We start from the raw sequence: 21,088 nt of genomic DNA, 5'->3' as shown, positions 1-21,088 counted from the left end.
AAAGCAAAACGAAACAAACAAATGGATTGGGCCCTACTGGATCCACTTAACTTTTTTACCCCCCAAAAAAAGGAGATCTACTCAACTATTTGTGGGCCCACCTACTGTTTTAAATGCAAGAAAACGGCAAATTCTCTGCGGGTACTGTAGACAGGGTCAGGTTTTGCAGTTTTTGCCTTTTTGACCACGGCAGAGGCAGTACTTTTTCCACACGATTTTGAAATGTGGATGTGGAAGAGGAAATCGGGTGTGCCCAACTTGCTTCTACACACCATCTACTTCTTTCCACGTGGCAAGTTTTTCTGGTCCCTCATGTTAAGCAAAAGAGCAAAAAGAATTCAATCCGAATCAGGCTGGTCTGGTCGGGTGTAGATGGTCTATACACCATCTACTTCGTGTCTTCGTGAAATCGGGATTGGACCAAAACCTTTTGATCTGGGTGCCAACCCGAACTGAAATAGAACTCGGATCCTATCTTGCAAGTTATTTTTTTTTTTTTGTTTGCAAGATTTCAGCTTATGCAAGTAGTGCGTTACCATTTACCAAAAAAAAGCTTATGCAATAGTGCAACCCTGTTTGTTTGCATTGCAATTTCATTTGCACTAATACAAATGTGCAAGGGTGCAATAAGAAGAAATAAATAAGATACAAATTGAAACAAAAACAAGGTAAAAATTGTTCAGGTTTTATTTTCTTTCATCCATACAAACAAACAAAAATAATTTATACTTAAAACTCAATTTGGAAGAAATACAAATACAAATTTGTAGAGTATAAAACCTTACATTTTATATGCATTTATACTATACATATTTGTGTTTATACTCCTTCCAAACTGAGCCTAAATCATTTACACTTCTATACTTTGGCACTAATACTGATACAAACAAGCAAAGAAGATAAGTGGGAAAATAATAATTCTTGATATATCATTCAACAGGTTACAACCCTTATTTATAATAGAGCTAGAGATACAACAAATTTTCGATAGGACTATCTCTCCGAGAATTAAGGAGATAATGATGGGACTATCTCTCCTTAATTCTAGGATAGTAATTTTGATAGAATACTAACATCCCCCCTCAAACTCAAGATGGTAACGTATCAGTCATCTGGAGTTTGCCAATTAGAGCACGAAAGCGAAGAGGAGAGTGTGCTTTGGCAAATATATCGGCAGACTGATCCTGGCAAGAGACGGGAACAAGGCGAACAGTACCCTCGAGTACATGATAACGAATAAAGTGACAATCAATCTCAATATGCTTAGTGCGCTCATGGAATACATCATTGTGGGCAATTTGTATGGCACTACGATTATCACAATAAAGTGAGGTTGCAGATGAATGAGTAAGTCCCATGTCATAGAGTAACCATCGTAACCATAACAACTCGGAGGTAGTGTCAGCAAGAGTTCGATATTCAGGCTTAGTATTGGAATGAGAGATAACTGTTTGCTTCTTACTACGCCAAGATATAAGAGAATCTTCAAGAAAGAAGCAATAGTCAGTAGTGGAGCATCTATCAGTAGGATCACCGACCCAATCAGCATCAGAGTATGCGATCAACTGAAGAGAGGAAGAACTGGAGTAGTGAAGTCCATGAAACAAAGTGCCCTTGACATAACAGATGATACGAAGCACAACAACATAATGAGTAGTGCGAGGAGTAGACATGAACTGACTTACAATATGAACAACATACGCAATATCAGGACGAGTAACAATAAGGTATACAAGACTGCCAACTAGTTGCCGATATAAGGTGCAATCACTAAGAGGAGTACCGTCGGTGGCTGTAAAATGGGCATTAGGCTCAATCGGAGTGGTAACAATCTTAGTATCAGTGAGTCTTGCACGAGAAATAAGATTAGTAGCATACTTGGCATGAGACAGATAATATCCCGATTGGCCGGAAGAGACCTCAACGCCTAGGAAATAATTGAGGCGACCAAAATCTTTCATTTCAAACTGTTTGCTAAGAAAAGTCTTAAGAGCAGAAATAAGATCAGTAGCATACTTGGCATGAGACAGATAACATCCCGATTGGCCGGAAGAGACCTCAACGCCTAGGAAATAATTGAGGCGACCAAAATCTTTCATTTCAAACTGTTTGCTAAGAAAAGTCTTAAGAGCAGAAATGCCCTGCAAATCATCGCCAGTAATGATCATGTCATCCACATAAAGGAGAAGTACACAACTCTGAGAGGTCTTCCAGATAAACAAGGCATGATCATAAGTGCTATATTTAAAACCAAACTAACAAACAGTAGATCTGAATTTGGAGAACCATGCTTGAGGCGCCTGCTTAAGTCCATATAGAGCCTTACGGGGACGACAAACTTGATTAGGGAGATGATCATAACCAGGGGGGCTACATATAAATCTCTTCAGAAAAATCACCATTGAGAAAGACATTCTTAACATCCATCTAAAATAGTTGCCAGTGCTTAGCTGCCGCAATTGCAATAAGACTGCGAACAGAGGTGAGGTGGGCAACCGGGGCAAAAGTCTCCTCATAATTAATGCCATACTCCTATGTGAACCCTTTAGCTAAATCTAGCTTATACCTCTCAATTGAACAATCTGCCTGAGTCTTGATTTTGTAGACCCATTTACAACCAATCACGAATTTATCTGGAGGCAGGTAAACTAAATCCCAAGTATGAGTGCTTGTAAGAGCTTGAATTTCTTCTGCCATTGCTTTCTGCCATAGAGGGTTAGTACTAGCCTGGCGATAGGTGCAAGGTTTGTATAAAGATGCAATGGTAGAATAACAATAAAAATCACGAAGAACGGAAGGTTTAGTGACCCTATCAGAATGACAGAGTGGAGCATTAGAACGGTCAGAGTTGAACTCATCAGGAGCAATCAAGGGCTCAGAAGAAGGTAGAGCTGGAGGATCCATAGCCAAGGTAGATGCAGTCGGAGAGGTTGCAGGTTGTGCAGTTCTGTTAGAGCTATTAGAGGAAGAAGTAGTCGGACCTGCAGGTAAATCATTAGGAAAAAGTGAAATAGTAGGATCAGTGAAAAAATGTGAAGATGTCGTGGTAACTCGAAATGGGGAGAGACTTGAGAACATTTTGTGTTCCCAAAAGGTAACATGACAAGATATGTGAAGTCGTTGGGAAAGAGGATCCCAACATCAATATCCTTTGTGTTCAATACCATACCCGAGAAAACAACATAGACGTGTTTTTGGTTCTAATTTGGTATGTTCATGAGGTTGTAATAGAACAAAACAAGCACAACCAAATACATGAAGAGACTGATAATCAGGGCAATGGCTATACAATCGTTCATAAGGAGAAATGTTACCAATAATAGGAAAAGGAATGCGGTTGATGGTATAAACCATAGTGGGGGCTGCTTCCCCCCAAAATCGTTCAGGACAAGAGGAAGAGATTAAAAGAGCTCTAACAGTATCAAGAATATGCCTATGTTTTTGTTCTGCACGCCCATTTTGTTGAGAGGTACCGGGACAAGATCTATGAATGATAGTTCCATTTTGTAAAGCAATTGGATAAGGATAGAATCTCTATATTCCATGGCATTATCAGTGCGAAAAAATTTGATGATAGAAGAAAATCGAGTTTTGATCATAGTGGCAAATTGAATATAAATTGCAGGTAATTCAGATTTATTATGCATGAGATAAATTCATGTATATCGAGAGAAATCATCAATGAAGATCATAAAATAACGCGAACCACCCATGGTATTATGAGGCGAAGATTCCCAAATATCAGAATGGACAAGATTAAAAGGTGCAAAAGAAACATAATCACTTATATTAAAAGGGAAAACATGATGTTTTGAAAGAGGACATGAAACACAATCGAAGTGGGTTATTTTAACAGGACCCAAACATCCATTAGAAAATAAAGATCCTAACCTAGAGGTAGAAATGTGACCAAGGCGAGAATGCCAGACACTAGAGGTGACAGCAGCAGCAAGAGACGGTAATTGAAGAGATGATAGCTCAAACAGTCTCCCAACCTTACGGCATGTCCTAATGATCTTCCTTGTCCGTGGATCCTACACAATACAACCACGACTTGAGAAATGTATTTCAAAACCAAGTTCACATAATTGTCTAATAGATATAAGATTTAGAGATAATTGAGGTACCAAAAAAGTGTTAGGAAGTGACAAACGAGATGTTGACATAGTTCCTACACTTTTGACAGTTAAGGTGGAATTATCGATAGTATGAACAATTGGTGCAATAGAAGGATGCAACTTGGAAGTAAACATGGATGAATTGGATGTCATATGATTGCAATAGACACAATCAAAATTCCATGATGAGGTAGTACCTGGAGTGACGAACAAGACTGAATTAGAAGGCATACCAGAATCAGGTTGGAGATGGTGAAGAAGAGCTTGGAGATCTCTAAGAGAAAATTCTGGAGAGGTGTTAGCAGAAGAATCCTCTGTGGCAGCAGCTGCAGTAGAACTCGAAGCCTGAGAACTCATGGATGAGGACTTCTGTCCAGACGCATTTTTGGCTTGCAAGCGATGGCACTCCGAAATAGTATGACCAGTCTTCTTTCAGTAATTGCAGAAAGTCCGTTTTGAAGATTTAGATAAAGTTGAAGAAGAAGCAGACGTACCCGGAGTAGCAAGAACAACATCGATAGATAATAAGGATCGCTCATCTCGAAGTGTTTTTAGTCGAGTTTCTTCAGAGAGCAAATCTTTGATTACAACTTCAAAGGAAGGCATTGGGCTTCCTTTGAAGTAGAGTACCACTAATAGGTTCATACTCATCCCTGAGAGTCATCAGAAGATGCCAAACACGTTAGCGATCGCGAAGCTTAGAATAAGTAGTAGCTGCTGAGGTACTATCCTATTCAGGTTCACACTGTGCTAACTAATCCCAAAGAACTTGTAACTTAGAGACATAAATGTGAATGGCCTGTTTAGGTTGCTGCTTCATACGGTGAAGACGCTTATAGAGCTGAAACCGATGCACATCATCAGAAATAGAATAACGAGCTTGTAAGAAATCCCATACCTCTTTAGGAGAGTCATATCTACAAAATTCCTACTTGATGCTTGCAATACAAGTATTGCGAAACCAGGTCAATATTTGGTGATTTTTTCTATCCCATCTTTCTACTCGTTCAACAAACTTATCTTATGTTTTTCATCAGTAACTTTAGTAGGTTTGGAAATCTCACCAGTCACATATTGCCATAGAAGGCGGCCCTTGAGAAAACTACACATCTCTTGGGACCATAAATCATAATTTGAGCCATCGAAGGTAATTGTGATGGGATGAGAGATATGTTGAGCAACTTCAAATGAATCCATGAGGAGAAACACAGATCTTCAGAGCAACACAAATCACAGGAAAATCTTAAGACTGACCTTAAAAAAAAAAACTTCGCAGAATCACGTGAAAATCTGGCTATGTCTGGCTCGTCTACTCCCTACGGCTATGTCTGGCTCGTCTGATCCCTCCCTTCCTCCTCGTTCTCCCGTACACTTGCTCTCTATCCCTCACTAATGGTGCAGGAGAATGCTACAACTCTCGATCTCCATAACGGTGGGGCTGAGAACGGAAGCACCAAGATCGTGAGCTTCTCTTCCCTCAAGCCTCAGTTTGTCCTTTAGGCTTCCAAGGCTGTCGACGCTGTTCAGTTCTACAAGACAGCATTTGGTGCTGGAGAGTTCAAGCGAGTCATGTATCCAAAGAGGAAGGAGGAATAGGTGGCAAATTCCGGAAGAGGCCGTTCCGAAGAGCACTGATGATGCCTTATGACCGGGCGGTGACGACTATCTGGAACCCTGTTGAAGCAAGAAGGAACAGGTGGATTTTGAAGCTTATCAATCCAGCTTCCAGGATAATCACGAAAAGTGCCCAGTTGTTATTCTCGTCTGTGTTTCACAAGGGTCTTCCTGCTCCGCCGCCCGGTACAAAAGTAGACAAAGAACTGAAGCTTGGATCCTCTGTCTTCCAAGTCTACGACCAGACCGACGACTCCTCTGCTCCGGTTGGCTGCGGAACGAGCTTGATGACGAGGAAGGAGTAGAAGATATTGAAGATCTAAACTCAGTTCCTTACTGGTCCAACGGCTTGGATCATGACGTCAACGAGCAGGAGGCATGCGTTCATATCGGCGACGGAGATAGCTCCGATACCATGATACGAACAAGCAAAGAAGACAAGTGGGAAAATAATAATTCTTGATATATCATTCAACATGTTACAACCCTTATTTACAATAGAGCTAGAGATACAAGGTCAACTACCTAAATTAGAATACGAAGAGGAAATGTAGAACCAATTTTCGATAGGACTATCTCTCCTAGAATTAAGGTGATAATGATAGGATACTAATTGTGATAGAACTATCTCTCCTTAATTCTAGTATATTAATTTTGATAGAATACTAATAAATACAAAATAAAATTGCAGTGCAAACAAAACAGACTGGAATCTATTTTGTGCCGAGGGGAAATGAGATATAGTGGATGGTGTGGATCATAAATTGAACGCTTTGTGCCAAGCGCAAATTAGAAAAAGTGGATCATGAATATGTTCAATTCAGTTTTCACACCCATGATTAGAAAATAAATATCTATTTTTTTCTCCACTTTATAAAAAAGAAAAACATAAGCCCTGTTTGGGAGTGCTTATTGGATAGGATAAACAAATATTTATCTTAATAAGTGCTTATGAGTGTTTGGCGAAAAAGCACTTGTTTTAAATAAAAAGTATAAATATTTTGAAAATTATATGGCGGGCTGTGAATACGATAAGCTCTTTAAGAAAACTCCTAAAAAAAGCCAAAATTTTAAACTTTTCAAAACGGTCTAATTTCCTGAAAAAACACTTATTTGAGTTTATTTCTCAAATGCATATAAGTGCTTACTGATATGGTTTCAGCCTAATATAAGCACTTTTTTCAACAAGTGCTTAAAAAAGGCAATCCCAAACAAGGGCTAAATGAAAATAAAATCTACAAATTAAAATAATTTATGCTCTTTCTCTCTCTCTTTTGTCTATAGGATAGACCAGTTTATGGGCCGGGTTCAGACTTTGCTTTTATCAAAATATGAATAGACCCGGCCCAAAACCTAAGCTCAACATAAATTTTGCCAGGTGGAGAGTAATGTGAGCAAAAGACACAGTTCACTGGATAAGATCACAGGGGAACGAACTTTCATATATTGTCAATGGACATGCATTTTCCAAGAAGTGTTGTTGATTGCGTGCAGCAAAATGATGTGGAATATGCTTTGAGTGCTTTGGTACGGGTGGCAGTTCTCTGGCATGGCTGGAGCACGGCTTAAAGGAATGGTACCGTGGGCGTTTATTCAACAAATACGGTCACATAGGCGCCATTTTAGTATTATGTCCGTAATGATGATTCGTATTATCGAGACTTATAAAAACGGGTCTTGATTTATGTACCTGTATATGGTAGGCTTTTATTTATTATTTTGTTGATATTGTGTTTAATAGTGATTAGTGGTGCTTAACTGTCGATAAATAGTTTTATTATTGTTTTTTTAGTTTTGTAAATAAATTAAAATAAAGGTTTAGTGAATAAATATAAGTTATATCAAACACATACTAAATAGAAACCCACATGAATTTGGATGAATTTTATTAGGGGTGCTCCTATCCAATCCAAAGTCCGATCTTATTTTATCAAATATTCTCATTTTGGAATTTTGGATAAGATAATAGGATTCGATCAAAAATTGGATCGAATTTGGATAATCTCCTATTCGATCTAAGAGGATCTGATCCGATATATATGTTATTTACTTATATATATATGCGTTATTTATATTGCTTTTTGTAAAATTGTTATATTAATTATTTTTTTTATAAAAACATGTATATATATATGATGAAAATAATTGACAAGATACTTGTATTTTTTTGTTTTTCTTTATTTAAATTGTTATAATTTATTTTTATTTTAATAATTTATTGATTTTTTTTAAATTAAATCAGATTGGATCAGAATCGAATATCTGACTTTTTCATCGAATTCAAATTCAAATCAATGTCTGTATGAACATATTGGATCAGATTTGTTGCTTGTAGTATTAGATTGGATTCGGATATACCTTGATTTGAATTCAATCCGATCTATTTGCATCCCTCAGTTCCATTTGATTGCTTATGCGCTTTTTAGGTACCATACATTTTTCAGTTAGATACCTATATATATGCATATGCTTATTACCTCAAGGACCAAAGGGTTTTGATTAGGTTTTAAATCTCTAATACCATATCAAGAAATCACTCAACCTAAAATATTAGCTTGTTAGGTGAGGTCCTTGAATGGGTTTTTATTCTCTAATGCACCCCCTAGTGGGCTTGAAGCATGGATGAGCACAAGCCCACTCATTTATTGTGATGAAATTTAATTAATAATAATGTCAGAGGATCAAACACTAGACCACTTGGTCAAACAGCCTTTAATACTATTTCTAGAAACTGTTCAAGCTAAAAGCTTAAGTTGTTAGGTGAGGGCCATGAATAGGTTTTTAATATCTAACATATCAAATTGGAGAAAAAGTTTTAATTTCAGGTGCTAACTCGACATAACATAACCCTCCTTTGTCCAGGTTTGGGCCTCGCAGTATAATGTGTAAGACAAACATATGCACTTCATTACATTTAAAGGTCAATTAGGGAGCTCGGTAGAGATGACAATGACATATACACATTTTCTGCCACGCATGGATATCTTATAGGGCAATCAAAATTGTCCATCAGGATAGTTAAAACTCCATTTGGGAAGCTCAAATAACATATGAAGCTTTTTGAGAGTTGTAACTGATGTAGGCGCACATGGCCGGCCTAATAGCGCATGGACATGTGGCATCCTTAGCCGACATGTGACATAGGGCAAATTGCGACATAGGGCAAATTGCATTCTAGCCGTCTACTTATAACTAATTCCAAGTAGATTAAAGTATGAATAAGTGGCGTCACTCTCTAGGTAAGCTATCTTGGCGTTTACTATTTTCAGCTCTCTAGTTTTCTGGTGACATCGTCTGAGCTATTTTACTTAAGTCTCATCCTACCTTACTTATTGCGCCTTTGCTAACTTGGCCGTCAGAATCTCTGCCCCTAGGATAACACCTAGGGCCTCTGAGTTACTTCTTCCTTCACAGGTCAGACTTATAGGCTCTCGACTCTAAGAGCCCTCGGATTTATCAGCCAGCCTTTGTCTTGGAGGTGATTTGACATTGTTGCCCTCGACCCATTCCAGGCAACAACAGTAACCACAAGAGATCTGTAGTTTGACCCACGAACGGGACCTTGGTGACCTAGCACGACCTCGGGACAATGGGAACCACCTCGTGAGTCACGGTTCACCTCACAACCACGCATAACATACTCATAGAGGAGAAATGAGCTATCCCAAGCTGTTGCAAAGTCCTGACCAGCCAATGGCCCTGGAAGATACCCCCAAATGGCAGGCTTCGAACTCCACCATGTATCTGGAAAGGCTTACCATCTAGCAATCCATGCAGCAGAATTGTCAGCACGTAAGACAACCTTGACCAAGTGGCTTGATTACGTGCTAGGTGGGCCTGATTGAGCTCCAGGTGTCTTGACTGAACTTCAGGTGGCTTGCCCGAGCTCCAGGTGTTTTGAACCAAGCTCCAGGTGTCTTGAAGACCAACAAAATGTCCTCCACCTGTCCGACATGTACACTCCCGTCATGCATCCGAAACCTATATAAAGGTCAAAACTATCATTCAATTCACACTTATGTCTCATTAAATTCTCACCTACCCTTCTTCAAATAACTCGGCAACTAATTTGATCATCGAAGTTCTAAGCCTAAGATATATATCACCCCAGGCCCTCTATCCTCGTCTCTCCCCCGGGAATGCTTTTATGGCCCAAAGCTCAACATGGAGATGTAATTTTAGCTCCTTCTAGTGCTTTGTTCTTTTGCCAAAAAAAAGTGCAAATAGAAATGTTGTCATTTTCATGTTTGCATTTGCACTCATCCCAAACAGAAACCAATGGATTGGTATATGTTCAATCCCACAGTTCATAATTCATGCCAACCCAAAACTCGAACTACTTTTATTTTTTTTATTCTTTATTTTGTTGGAGAACACCATGCTTGCCACATACAAGGTTTCTTGTCCATTTAGGGAAGCTTTTTAAGCCAACTGGCCAATCTTGATTATAATCACACGAACACATGGATCAAAAACCACCAAAAGCCTCAACACAACCAAAGGACATAAGCATACATGGACCCAATTGGATGAAACACAAAGCTAAAATCAGAGGATTGCCTATATATCTAACATAGCTATAGTTGGGGTCTAATGCCAATAAAACATCTGACACCGCACATCTCTCCATGAGACTGGGACCCATCATAGAAGTGAGGCCCACCATGTATGAGATGTATAGTGTCGGATCATGTTGGTAGGGTATTAAAACATGTTTTGTTGGGATTAGATCCAGACTTTATATAAAAAGTAAATACTTATATTTGCATTGATTTTGGTGCATGGCAAAAGTTAAATCCAAATACCATATGACATATATGTTACATGCTCTTACACTAATTTCAATACTTTACTTGTCATATATAATTAATACTTGCCTTGATTTTAGTGCAGCCAAGTCATTAAATTTAATCAAAAGAATCATGTCATACACCATAACATCAATATCTTCACCCTTTTATCTTTAATTACACACATGCATTTGCCATTACACAAATTCATTTATAAATAATATGCAAAATATGTAATGCTATTTACTATCAATTTGAACTTTCATACATAATTATTGCTCATTTAGAGGGTGTTTGTCAATATGTATGGTTTTGCTTTTGAAACAACTGCCACAGCAGTAATATTGTATTATTTTTGCTGATGTGTAACAGATATTTTTACTTTCAAAAACAAAACCATACACATAGACGAACACCCCCTTTAAGTTGATAGTCTTAGGTCTGGCTTTGGCTCTAGAAGTCTTTAAATTTTGCACTTTTTGACCACACATACTAGGCCTAGGCCTGTTTGGTTGACCCGGTGTGGCACAAAATACTGGCCAACTCAGCCTGCTATTTGCACTTGCAGCCAAAAAGTGGGCCAGGATAGACTGGGCTTTTTCAGATTCCTGATATGCTGTGCTTGGTCCAGCTCATCAAATTGCCACCCCTACTCCAAATTGTCCTCATGTGTGTTTTCCCCATGTTATTGTACCACCACTAGCGGCCGGAGTTCTTGCTTTCTTTCCCAACACTATGGCAAGCATAACACACTATTAAGTAAATATCATGTGATGAGACCGAATCAGCCCCCCACAACGTCCCACAGCACATCCCTGTCGTGTATTGGGAACATCTCCCAATAATGATATCATCATTTCTGATATATATTCGAGAGATGTTCCTAATATAAGGAGGGGATGTGCTCTGAGACGTTATGGGGGTTGATTTGAATTCCCATGTGAGCCTCTCTTTGCTTCCCTTTATCCATCTTCATGTTTTGATGCATCAAAATTGATTTGAGTGGTCATGTTTAAATATTGGAAACAATTTCTCTATGTATTTATTGCAGGGGTAAGGTTGTCTACATTTATTCCTCTCTAGATCTTGCCGGCCGTGCGCTACGTGGCGTTGGCCCTTTTTATTATGGTGTTGATGGGAAGTTTTTTCAAACAAAAGACAAAAAAAAAAACCCGATTGATGAATAAATGGTAATTTTGTCTTTTTAAAAAGCTAGACTAGTAATGAGAGTTTTTTTATTTTTATTTTTATTTTTTTGGTGTGTGTGGATAGCAGCTACGCTGCTTACTATTGTAACTCCCATGGTATAGGAAGGGTCATCGCTTGGGGTTTCAACAGATAGATTCTTGATTAAGATTGATGGGAAAATGATTCGTCGGAGGAGATAACACACATGGGGTTTGTGGATTCTCTATGTCACCACCCAGTACCCACCCACCTGCGTTTGCTCTTTGCTTTCTTTGTCCATGGATTCTCCATGTTTTGCCCGTCACTTGTCACTCATCACTATACATGATGGAGGTTACTGCACCAGTCCTGTGAGTGAGAGTGAGAGTGAGAGAGAGAGAGAGAGAGAGAGAGAGAGAGAGAGCAGCTGAGAGTGGCAATGGTCAAATGAGGTAATTTGGATGGATACACATCCACAACCTGACCCGACCCATTTCATGCTCCATTTCTTCATCCCTTCCAAATTCTGTTGTTGTGTAAGCCATGAGAATCCTATCACCTTCTAATCCAAATAAACAGTGGTTTAACTTAACCAGTTCATAAGGAAAAAAAAAAAAAAAACTGGGAGCTCACTGCATTGGAAGGGAAGTTGGATAGTGGTGGACAAATTTGCAGAGTTGCAATAATCCATTGAGAATCTCCTCAGGACCCTCCGTTGTTTATCTTTTTCTTTTGAATCTTTTTTATTGGGTAGAGCAGGAAGAAGTTAGAACAAAAACAGGGGGTAAATACCCAGCTTCTGGTTGCTGGTTTTATTTGCCACTCTGTAAATATGCTTTGCTTTAATGAACAGCTTTGTCAAGGTTGTTTTAAAGCTGTGTAAGTTAAGCTACAGCTCCGAGGAACCTACACAAAGTAACCCCTCCCATCGAGCTTCCCATCATTCTTATACAAGTATCAGTAATAGAAACAGGCTTGGGACTACCCATCGAGCTGCTCATTAATACAGGTGACATGGATAGATATCAAGTCTACTGTCTTGGGATTATATTCTTTTTTCTTCTCTTGATCAATCTGGGGATGGTTTTGGTCCAAGCTGTTTTACTCTATTAATGAGTAAACTTCTTGTATTGCAATGGGCATGGTCCTGTTTGGTCAGGCTGTGACTGAATTTCTTAAAGCCATAATTAAAGCCCCAAAACATCTTTTATCATTAGGTAAGATATTTTCTAAAAGAAACAGCCCAGTAGAAAGATAAACTCAAAAGAGACCAAAAAGATAGGAAGCTTCTTACCAAACAGGCCTTCCAAGCTTTATCTTAATCTTTGGAGCTGTGGAAGACCTTTTCAGAAAACCCAACAAATGCCAGTGGCCACTACCGTTTGATTTTGCCTTTAATTAGAAGAAAAGATTTCATCACTATCCTAACTTCCTTAATTTAATATCCCTTGAGTTGGGTGTGGTTGACACATGAACACTACTTCCAGTCTATCTGCTTATATATTTATATACCAAAAGTGAAAAAAATCATCATAAAATAATAAAGGAAATGCAATAAAAGAACCCTTTTTGACTTCATGGATATGGATGAACACAGAAGCTAAGTGCCAGCAAAATCTCAAAAGTCCCATTGTTTTCTCTCATTTGTGTCTTCATAGACCATGGTTATTACTTATTAAGAGTAATATGAATGTGTTGAATGTCCAAATCAAAACCTTTATATCTGTAATGCCTTGGAATTGATTGATGTTAAGTTCAGCTTGTGATCATTATTATTTGAAGTTAAGCTCCAAAGAGGGAGTTGTTTGGCACCACCCATCAGATTTCTTGAGCCTTTAAGCATATATAATGAAAGCAGTATTGTGAACAGAAGCAGTATTCCTCTGCTATATTGGACTAATTGGAGCATGCAAGAGACCAAGGAAGCACAACTTCATTAAGAAAATTAGAGTAGAATACAGAGATCACAGAGACACATATCTATATAATAAACTAACTAAGAATTACTTTAACACATGATAGTCATCACTACAATAGAGGTTTCCAGTGATTGGCTGGAAATAAGCTGCAAGGTTTATTATAAAGGTATTAGAGCATGTAGTTTTCAGGTTAGAGTCTGATATGACTTGATCAATGGAATCAGAGAGCCACTGAGGTGGAGGGACATAACTTCATTGGTGGATCCTACCAGCTTACCACCAATGAACACAGCTGGTACAGGTGCATTACAGCCCATCCTGGAGAGTGCCCTCTCCATTTCCTTTTCTTCAGGGTCCTGATCCAGCTCATGAACCATGGGGTTCACCCCAAGTTCATGAAACAGGATCTTGACAGCATAGCACATGCAACATGAGCTCTTACTGAAGATCACCACTCCTTTCTCTGAAGCCACTCTCATCACCTTCTCCATTTCCACGACACCAAATGAAGCAACAATGCTTGGACTGTCGAGGCGGCCACGCGTGCGACTCAAATCAAGCTGCTAATGGGACCAAACTAGACCAAAGCCTAGATCGCTCTATGCCTTTCTCCACTTAGCAAGTGCTGCTCATCTTAAAGTTGAGGTATCAGTGATGAACTTGACAACCAACTTATATTCTTGGGTGGAAAGAGAAGAGAGTAGAGGACTCAGTCTGAACTGAAGCACTTGGGCAAAGATGGGCTTGACAAGTTAAATGAGTGAGTCATGACAACTATTTATAGTGATCAAAGGAGGGTGGACTGCTTCTATTTCTTTAAGCAAGTCAATTCAAAGGGGAATTTGGCAAGTTGAGAGCCCATAATACCCCTGATATTTTTCAACTCCAGCAGACTTGTTGGATGTCAATTTCACCATGCTCTTAAAGCCACTAGTTGCAGCTCTGCTTTTCTGGCTCTGCTTTCAGAACCAAGTATTCTCTATGGTCCTCATATGTGTTGACGTGGAGACAAAACTATGTGCCATTCTTCTTGGTTTCCTTCTCTTCCTGCAACACCAATCATCTTGATGCTTCAAATCCCCATGTAGAATGCTTCTGCTTGGCTATCATAGCCGTCCATTTTCTCCATCTTGGCGGTGGGACTAAGAGATGGCTGTGATTTCAGATTTCTGAGGGAGAGTACGGTCTACTTATCCCAAAAAAAAAAGGTACATGTGGCAAGCTTAGACCTACTCCCCACAAGACGCTAGAGCCGCACATCGAGGACATGTCTTGTACTTATATGTTGTCATTCATGAAGAGATGTCCCCGATGTGCGGGTCTTATGAGTAAGGTGTGGGTAGCGTCTTATAGGTAGCAGATCCAAACTTACACGTGGCACGTTACATCATTTAGTTGTGCCCTTTTTGCTTTTGTGAATGTGGGCTGGGATTGAGGAATACCCTCTCTCCACAAAGAAGCCCACATGCATACAAGTAGAAAATTCTGAGTGTGGTGAGTTTATTCCATATCCCCTCTCTCTCTCTCTCTTCGTAGGTTCTCTATCAAGAAAGATTGCAATCTGCAAAGGAGATTGCTTTCCGGGGAATTCGATTCCCTGTGCCCCGCTGTCACTTTCCTTCTTCAAATTAACGACCATTTATATGGTTCTCTGCTTCTCTGCTCATATACAAAGTGATGATGTAAGAATTGTTGGTGGCCATTACTCTAGATCTGTTATAAACAATGAAGGGGTATACAATGGGTTATGCAATCCAATCATAAGTAAACACATCAGCATTCCGTACAACTATCAGATGCAGAAGCAAAGTATAAGGTCTGAGTGAGTGAACATACTTGGGTGAGGAGATCCAGATTCCAGACTGTCTAGGCCCATGGTCCAGGCTAAGGTTTTGCCCTCTAGTTGAACTGGGCCATGTTGAGACCACAATGTGCAGAAGTCTCAGACGACTTGTGGACTATAAAATTTTGGGTTGATCAATACAAAATTACAAATTGGTGAGAAATATGTGTTAGACATCACATGAGGGCCACTTCAACTAGAATGATTATATTAAATATCACCCATTTGGAGCGAGAAACATCAATTTGACATTTCAACAAACAGCTTCCCACACATGCATTTTTAAGGTGTTCATTTCGATCATAAACAGCATAAAATAACAGTTAGATACCAATTTGTATTGATCAACTTAAAATGTTTCTTGTAGAAACAGCAATGATACCAAGTACAACCAAAGACCCAAGCAAAGCATTGAACTTAACAAACAGCGCCCTAAGCATTGTAGATGAATCACTATATGCATAATGGTTGAACATGAATGAATAGCGTTATTAGTGCCCATTTGGGAGGGCTTTCGGGATGTGGCTTCTGGCATTCTGATCTGGGACCCACACAGAAACCTCTGAAGCTGTGTGCAGGGGCAGAGCTAGGGGGGACCCAAGGGAGCCATGGCTCCCCCTATGGTCCAGAAATCTGCATTTTGAATACATTTTTTGTATGTAAGTTTCCTCCCTCTCCTCACTTCTCACCCAATGATTGGCCCCCCTATGGCCCATATATAAGTTTTGCCCCCCCCCCCCCCCCTCATAAAGAATTCCTGACTCCGCCCCTGGCTGTGTGGTGAAAATCTGGAAAGCCAACATGAGCGCTCCAAACACCATAATCATGACTGTAACATGAAGCTACACATTATCCAGAACACGGGTGATCAACCAAAATGGCTCAATTAATGCAACTCGGGTGTTAATCCGCACCACACACACGCACACACACCATGACAATTTGGTTCAACAAGCAATTGATGAATTGGCTATATAACATATGGCTAGCTAATGTAGTTATAGTCAATCTCTTCAGACTTGAGGCCTGCTTAATATGTATAGGATCAGTGGTCGGAAGGTAAAGCAGTCAGACTCCATGGAGAGCTTCATTTCTAAGCAGTTTAATGTTGTACAGTGGCACTTCAATCCACTACTATATAAATGCTTTCTAAGTGGAGGCATAAGTGTTGCAAGGAATTTCTGTACAGTAATCGAACCAGGAGGATGTGGCCGTTTTTATTGGAGGAATTTGATTTAATTATGTACATATTGTCTCTGATTCGTAGCCATCCAGAAGAAGAATCCCACAGGGATAAAAGAATAAAGAAGACTAGACAACACTCATTTTTTGTTATTTATTCCTTATTAAATTGAACTATAAACTAAAGGGGGAGAGAAGTTTAAACTTTAAACCATTGGGTATTTATTATAACAGCCTATTCTCATGAATACCGATATTAATGTTGTTATTCTCATTAATTAGTATATTAGCTAAGACAGCCGCAAACACACAAAGAGAGAAAACAAAAAAGAAATAGAGAATTACTAGGAGAGTTTGTGAAATGAACAGACAAGATTACTTTTGACATGGTATCAGAGCTGAGTTTGATAGTTTATGATCATCACTTAATTAAAGCCAGATGGCACCGGCCGCTTTCAACATTGGTACAAGCGATCCATCAAGGTGCAAAGACATGACCTTTTGTGTTGAGCCTACGAATTTACCGCCAATGAACACGGCCGGCACCGCAGGGTTACACCCAAGTCTCAAGAGTGCTAATTCCATGTCTCTTCCTCTATAGTCTTGATCGAGCTCGTGGATTGCCGGGCTGACCCCCAGTTCATAGAAGAGTCTCTTAGTAGCATGAGACATGCAACAAGAGCTCTTGCTAAAGATCACTGCAGCATTCTGTGATGCCAACTTTGTTATCATATCCATTCCGCAGATCAAAGAAAGAGAGAAGCTAAACTGAATTTGAGAAGCTGGTTTATTGAAACCCAAAGAAGAACTAGCTAGAATGAAGGCTCAGAAATTCTGAAATTTGGGTGGGAATGAATGTGAGTGAAGAAGAGAATGAAATTTGCTGTGATGGGCTTAGCTCTGGAGCTCCCTTATTTATACAGGCCAGTGAGGGTGGTAGATAACATTGTTTAATACAGAAAAAAAAAAATTATACACATTGAAAAGAGAAAGGTTTCTTTAGATCTTTTGAGGATGCCCCAAAGGCTCCTTATCATTTGGTAGACAGGGACCTTGGTGCATTACTATCGATGGAATTACAAGTTGGAGAATCAGATGGGGAAATCTGGCCCTACATGAAAGGAATAAACTGCTTAGGAACGTACAAGTACAGCTTCACATTTTGGGATGACAAAAATACCCTTCTAAAAATACGGATTGTACAAATTAACCCATATACAACTATTAATACCAATGTTCAGAGAACCGGACTGGTCATCAACCTAGAAAAGGGAGGGGTTTATGGGTTAGAGATTCAACTCGGGTGTCCATTTTTTTTAAACACCGATTTATAAGGATATTATACAAACTAACATGTATGCTGAGTTACCCTACCGTGTATATTAGTCATTGATTGAAAGGTTTAAAATTACAGCCATTTTTTATATGTCTTATTTAATAATCCAACTATATAGGGTTATTGGTTACATGAATCCTATTCTACCATTCAGTTTTGTTTAATGTCATATCCATTGTTGAATTACGAGCATTTAAATTATCGATCCATGTCCTTTTTGGTCTACCCCTAGACCTTCTAGCCCCTTCAGCTCGTTATTGATCACATTTTCTTATGGATGCTATAGGTGGTCTTCTATTCGTGTGATCGAACCATCTCTGCCTATTTTCTCTCATTTTATGACATGTTGGAGCTACTCATAGGTTCATACAAATGACATTGTTTCTAACCCTATTCTTTTTAGTTTTTTCACTCATCCATCTCAGGATATACATTTTTGCCACACTCATTCCTTCATTAACAATAAGGGGGCATTCTTTTTTTTGTATTTTGAGAGGGGGGAAAGTTGGTTAATGGGATTTCGGTTCCCAGTGACCAAGAATCCCATGTTTATTTTTCAGATTTATGTGGGCATCAAGGAAAGTTTATTTTCCTGGGTACCACTTACATGGGTAAGTGATACCCATCTCCTAGGTGGGTAAATAGCTTTCCCACCTAGGTGGAAAGTTGCTAACACTTGAATGAGATAAAAATGTCCCTTTAAATAATGGAATTTTTTTGATTAAAATGGTCATTACCTTATTTACCTAGGAAATAAAAGAACACGAGTAAATGCACTTACCCAGGTAAATAACTTAACGAAAAGTAAACAGGGCTTAAGAATTCTCATTTATCACAGTTCTTTTGTTTAATACAATGATATATAATATTAGTGATATGACCAAATTTTCTGCATATTTTCTAATGTTTTAATCTTGTCTTGGACCTGGATGTATTTCTTTGTTTTTCTTTAGGTGGGTTTTGAGAGGGTGATATTGAATGCTTTTTTTGTACTGGAGTTGGAGCAAGGCAGATTATGTCCTCCCTTGTTAATTTTAATTTTCTAATTGATAATTAATGGTCAGTGGAATCAAAATGTGGCCACTCCTCCACCTAGAGTAAAGTTTGCGATTAAAAAAATGTTGAACAGATTTTCCCTCTAAGTGAATGCATCAACTTGTGATGTCATTAATAAAACATTTTCAAAAAAGAAAACCTGTTGAATTAATCAGAGGGATCATTGTTCATTGGTTGAGTCAATGGTTTTTTTTGTAGCATAACGGGTTGGAAGTTGACCCGAACTAGGAAGGCGATTGGGTCATCTATTTGATAGCCTATGTCAACAGTAGTTTGCAAACAATGCCTTTCATGACCCCAGATATTGTCTTTTGGATCAGATAAAATTCACCAAAGCTTTATTGATAAAATTAAAGCTGTAAATGGATTGGATTGGACCAGATATACATATATCTAAATCAAAATTTATTAATCATATTCAAATTCAGATAAAATCTTATCCATCAGATTAAATTGGATTTTGGACATTTAATAAATAAATTAAAAATGAATTTGATATTATATATCATGAAAAGAATATAAAACCATCTCCAGAGGTAAACAAAATTTCAATTTTCCCACTATTTATCATCATCAATCTATGATCAAGAGTTGTTTTCAGAAACATTATCATCTAAAGCGAAAACACTTTTAAGCCCAAAACTAATAAATTAAAATCGAGTGCCCCATTTGCCAGGGCTTTCCCACAACAGCTTAGGCCCTGCACAAAAAGCCAGGAAATTGTATTTGGTGAATGCAGAAGCCCTCCCAAAAGGGTTACGAGGTTTTGTTTTAAAAACACAAAACCTGATGCTAATGTAAATCACTAAAAACACAAAACAATAAGTCATTTCAGTTCAGTCACTTCAGCTCTTATCAAATGGTCCCTTGTCTCTAAAAAGAATTTTGAGAGGATATTTACATATAATCCTGATTAGTTGATTTTGTCCTTTTTCTTTTTTTTTTTTTTTTTCTGGATTTATCTGATTGTATCTGCTGATGAGGAGAAAGAGCATAGAATTTATTTAACACAGATTCACTTTGCCTTGTCTTTGCATATTTGAAGAGATATTCTCATCGAATTCATATGATCAAAACAGCAAACAAAAAAAAAAGAAAAGAAAAAATAAAATAAAATAAAATCAACGAACGAATCTTAGTTGTTTGGTTTCAACCAATTCTATAGAATCGCAGAGAAATTCAATGAGCTTCAAACTTTTGAGAAACAAGGGGTTTGGTTGTCCCTATATAGAATTAATGCAAAAGGCTACTAACCGAATCTTAGGAATGAATTCAGCTCTATATTTGTCCTTCATTCATTCCAAGTGTCAGAATTCTAAGAATCATTTTATACAACGACAGCCAAGTGCTCAAAAGAAATAAATTAGATTTTTATACATACCAGGGAGTATGTAATATAAGTAACGTTTGAGACAATACATTCATAAAACCAATAACATTTTGTGAGGGAGTACAAACCATTAATTTCCCTAGCCTAGTTGAGAAACCACTTTGTCCAACTCAGGAAACCACACTATCAGCCAGGCTGAACCTGTGGGCCTTGGCAAACCAGTTGAGCCAGATATGCAATCCCACACTTGAGTTCCTTTGGTCTTTGCCATGTACAGTTGTCAGAGTTTATTTTGGAAGAATGACGGTTCAGCCTACGGTCAGAATTTGAAGCTCAAAGTACAGTTGGGTTGGATACCAGCTTGGAATTAATGTCAAGTATTGGTGTATAAAGTGAAGATTTTTTACATTTTGAATATTTATAACTCTGCAGTGGAAATTAGAAATCTGCATTGGACCTGTCCGTACTTATTTAGTTCATTTTTAATATAGGTCTAAATCTGAGAGTAGTGAGTATAAGTCACTTCATTGTTTTAGCCTTGCGCTATCGTAGCAAAAGTGATTTGTAGTTGTTTTCGACAATCCGTCCATCCACTATCATGGTTTAAAGTATCAATATGCCTATTAGATGTTTCGATATCATAATATTGCTTTTTTTTTATTCAAAATAGAGGTCGATTTTAAGCCTACCTATAACTGTTTGATACTTATCATGGCTTACTTTCTCATGTTTC

The 21,088-nt window shown here is 38.4% G+C and overlaps 2 protein-coding genes across 2 annotated transcripts; both read right to left on the bottom strand.

Moving 5' to 3' along the window:
- Window positions 1-13,603: 13,603 nt before the first annotated feature.
- Window positions 13,604-14,391, bottom strand: LOC148861615 (monothiol glutaredoxin-S11-like). The gene has a single exon (XM_088942010.1). The coding sequence runs from the start codon at window positions 14,097-14,099 to the stop codon at window positions 13,794-13,796; it is 306 nt and encodes a 101-aa protein (XP_088798136.1). The 5' UTR covers window positions 14,100-14,391; the 3' UTR covers window positions 13,604-13,793.
- A 2,560-nt stretch (window positions 14,392-16,951) lies between these two features.
- Window positions 16,952-17,509, bottom strand: LOC148861614 (monothiol glutaredoxin-S10-like). Its single transcript, XM_088986370.1, has one exon. It carries the CDS (start codon window positions 17,369-17,371, stop codon window positions 17,063-17,065), a length of 309 nt encoding a protein of 102 aa, XP_088842496.1. The 5' UTR covers window positions 17,372-17,509; the 3' UTR covers window positions 16,952-17,062.
- Window positions 17,510-21,088: the final 3,579 nt, after the last annotated feature.

Source organism: Nelumbo lutea, chromosome 4 (assembly GCF_056320005.1).
Source record: "Nelumbo lutea isolate HS-2025 chromosome 4, American lotus-T2T, whole genome shotgun sequence".
NCBI classification, from domain to species: domain Eukaryota; kingdom Viridiplantae; phylum Streptophyta; class Magnoliopsida; order Proteales; family Nelumbonaceae; genus Nelumbo; species Nelumbo lutea.
The sequence above is the reverse complement of the archived record's forward strand: the minus strand, read 5'-3'. Positions and strand labels throughout refer to the sequence as shown.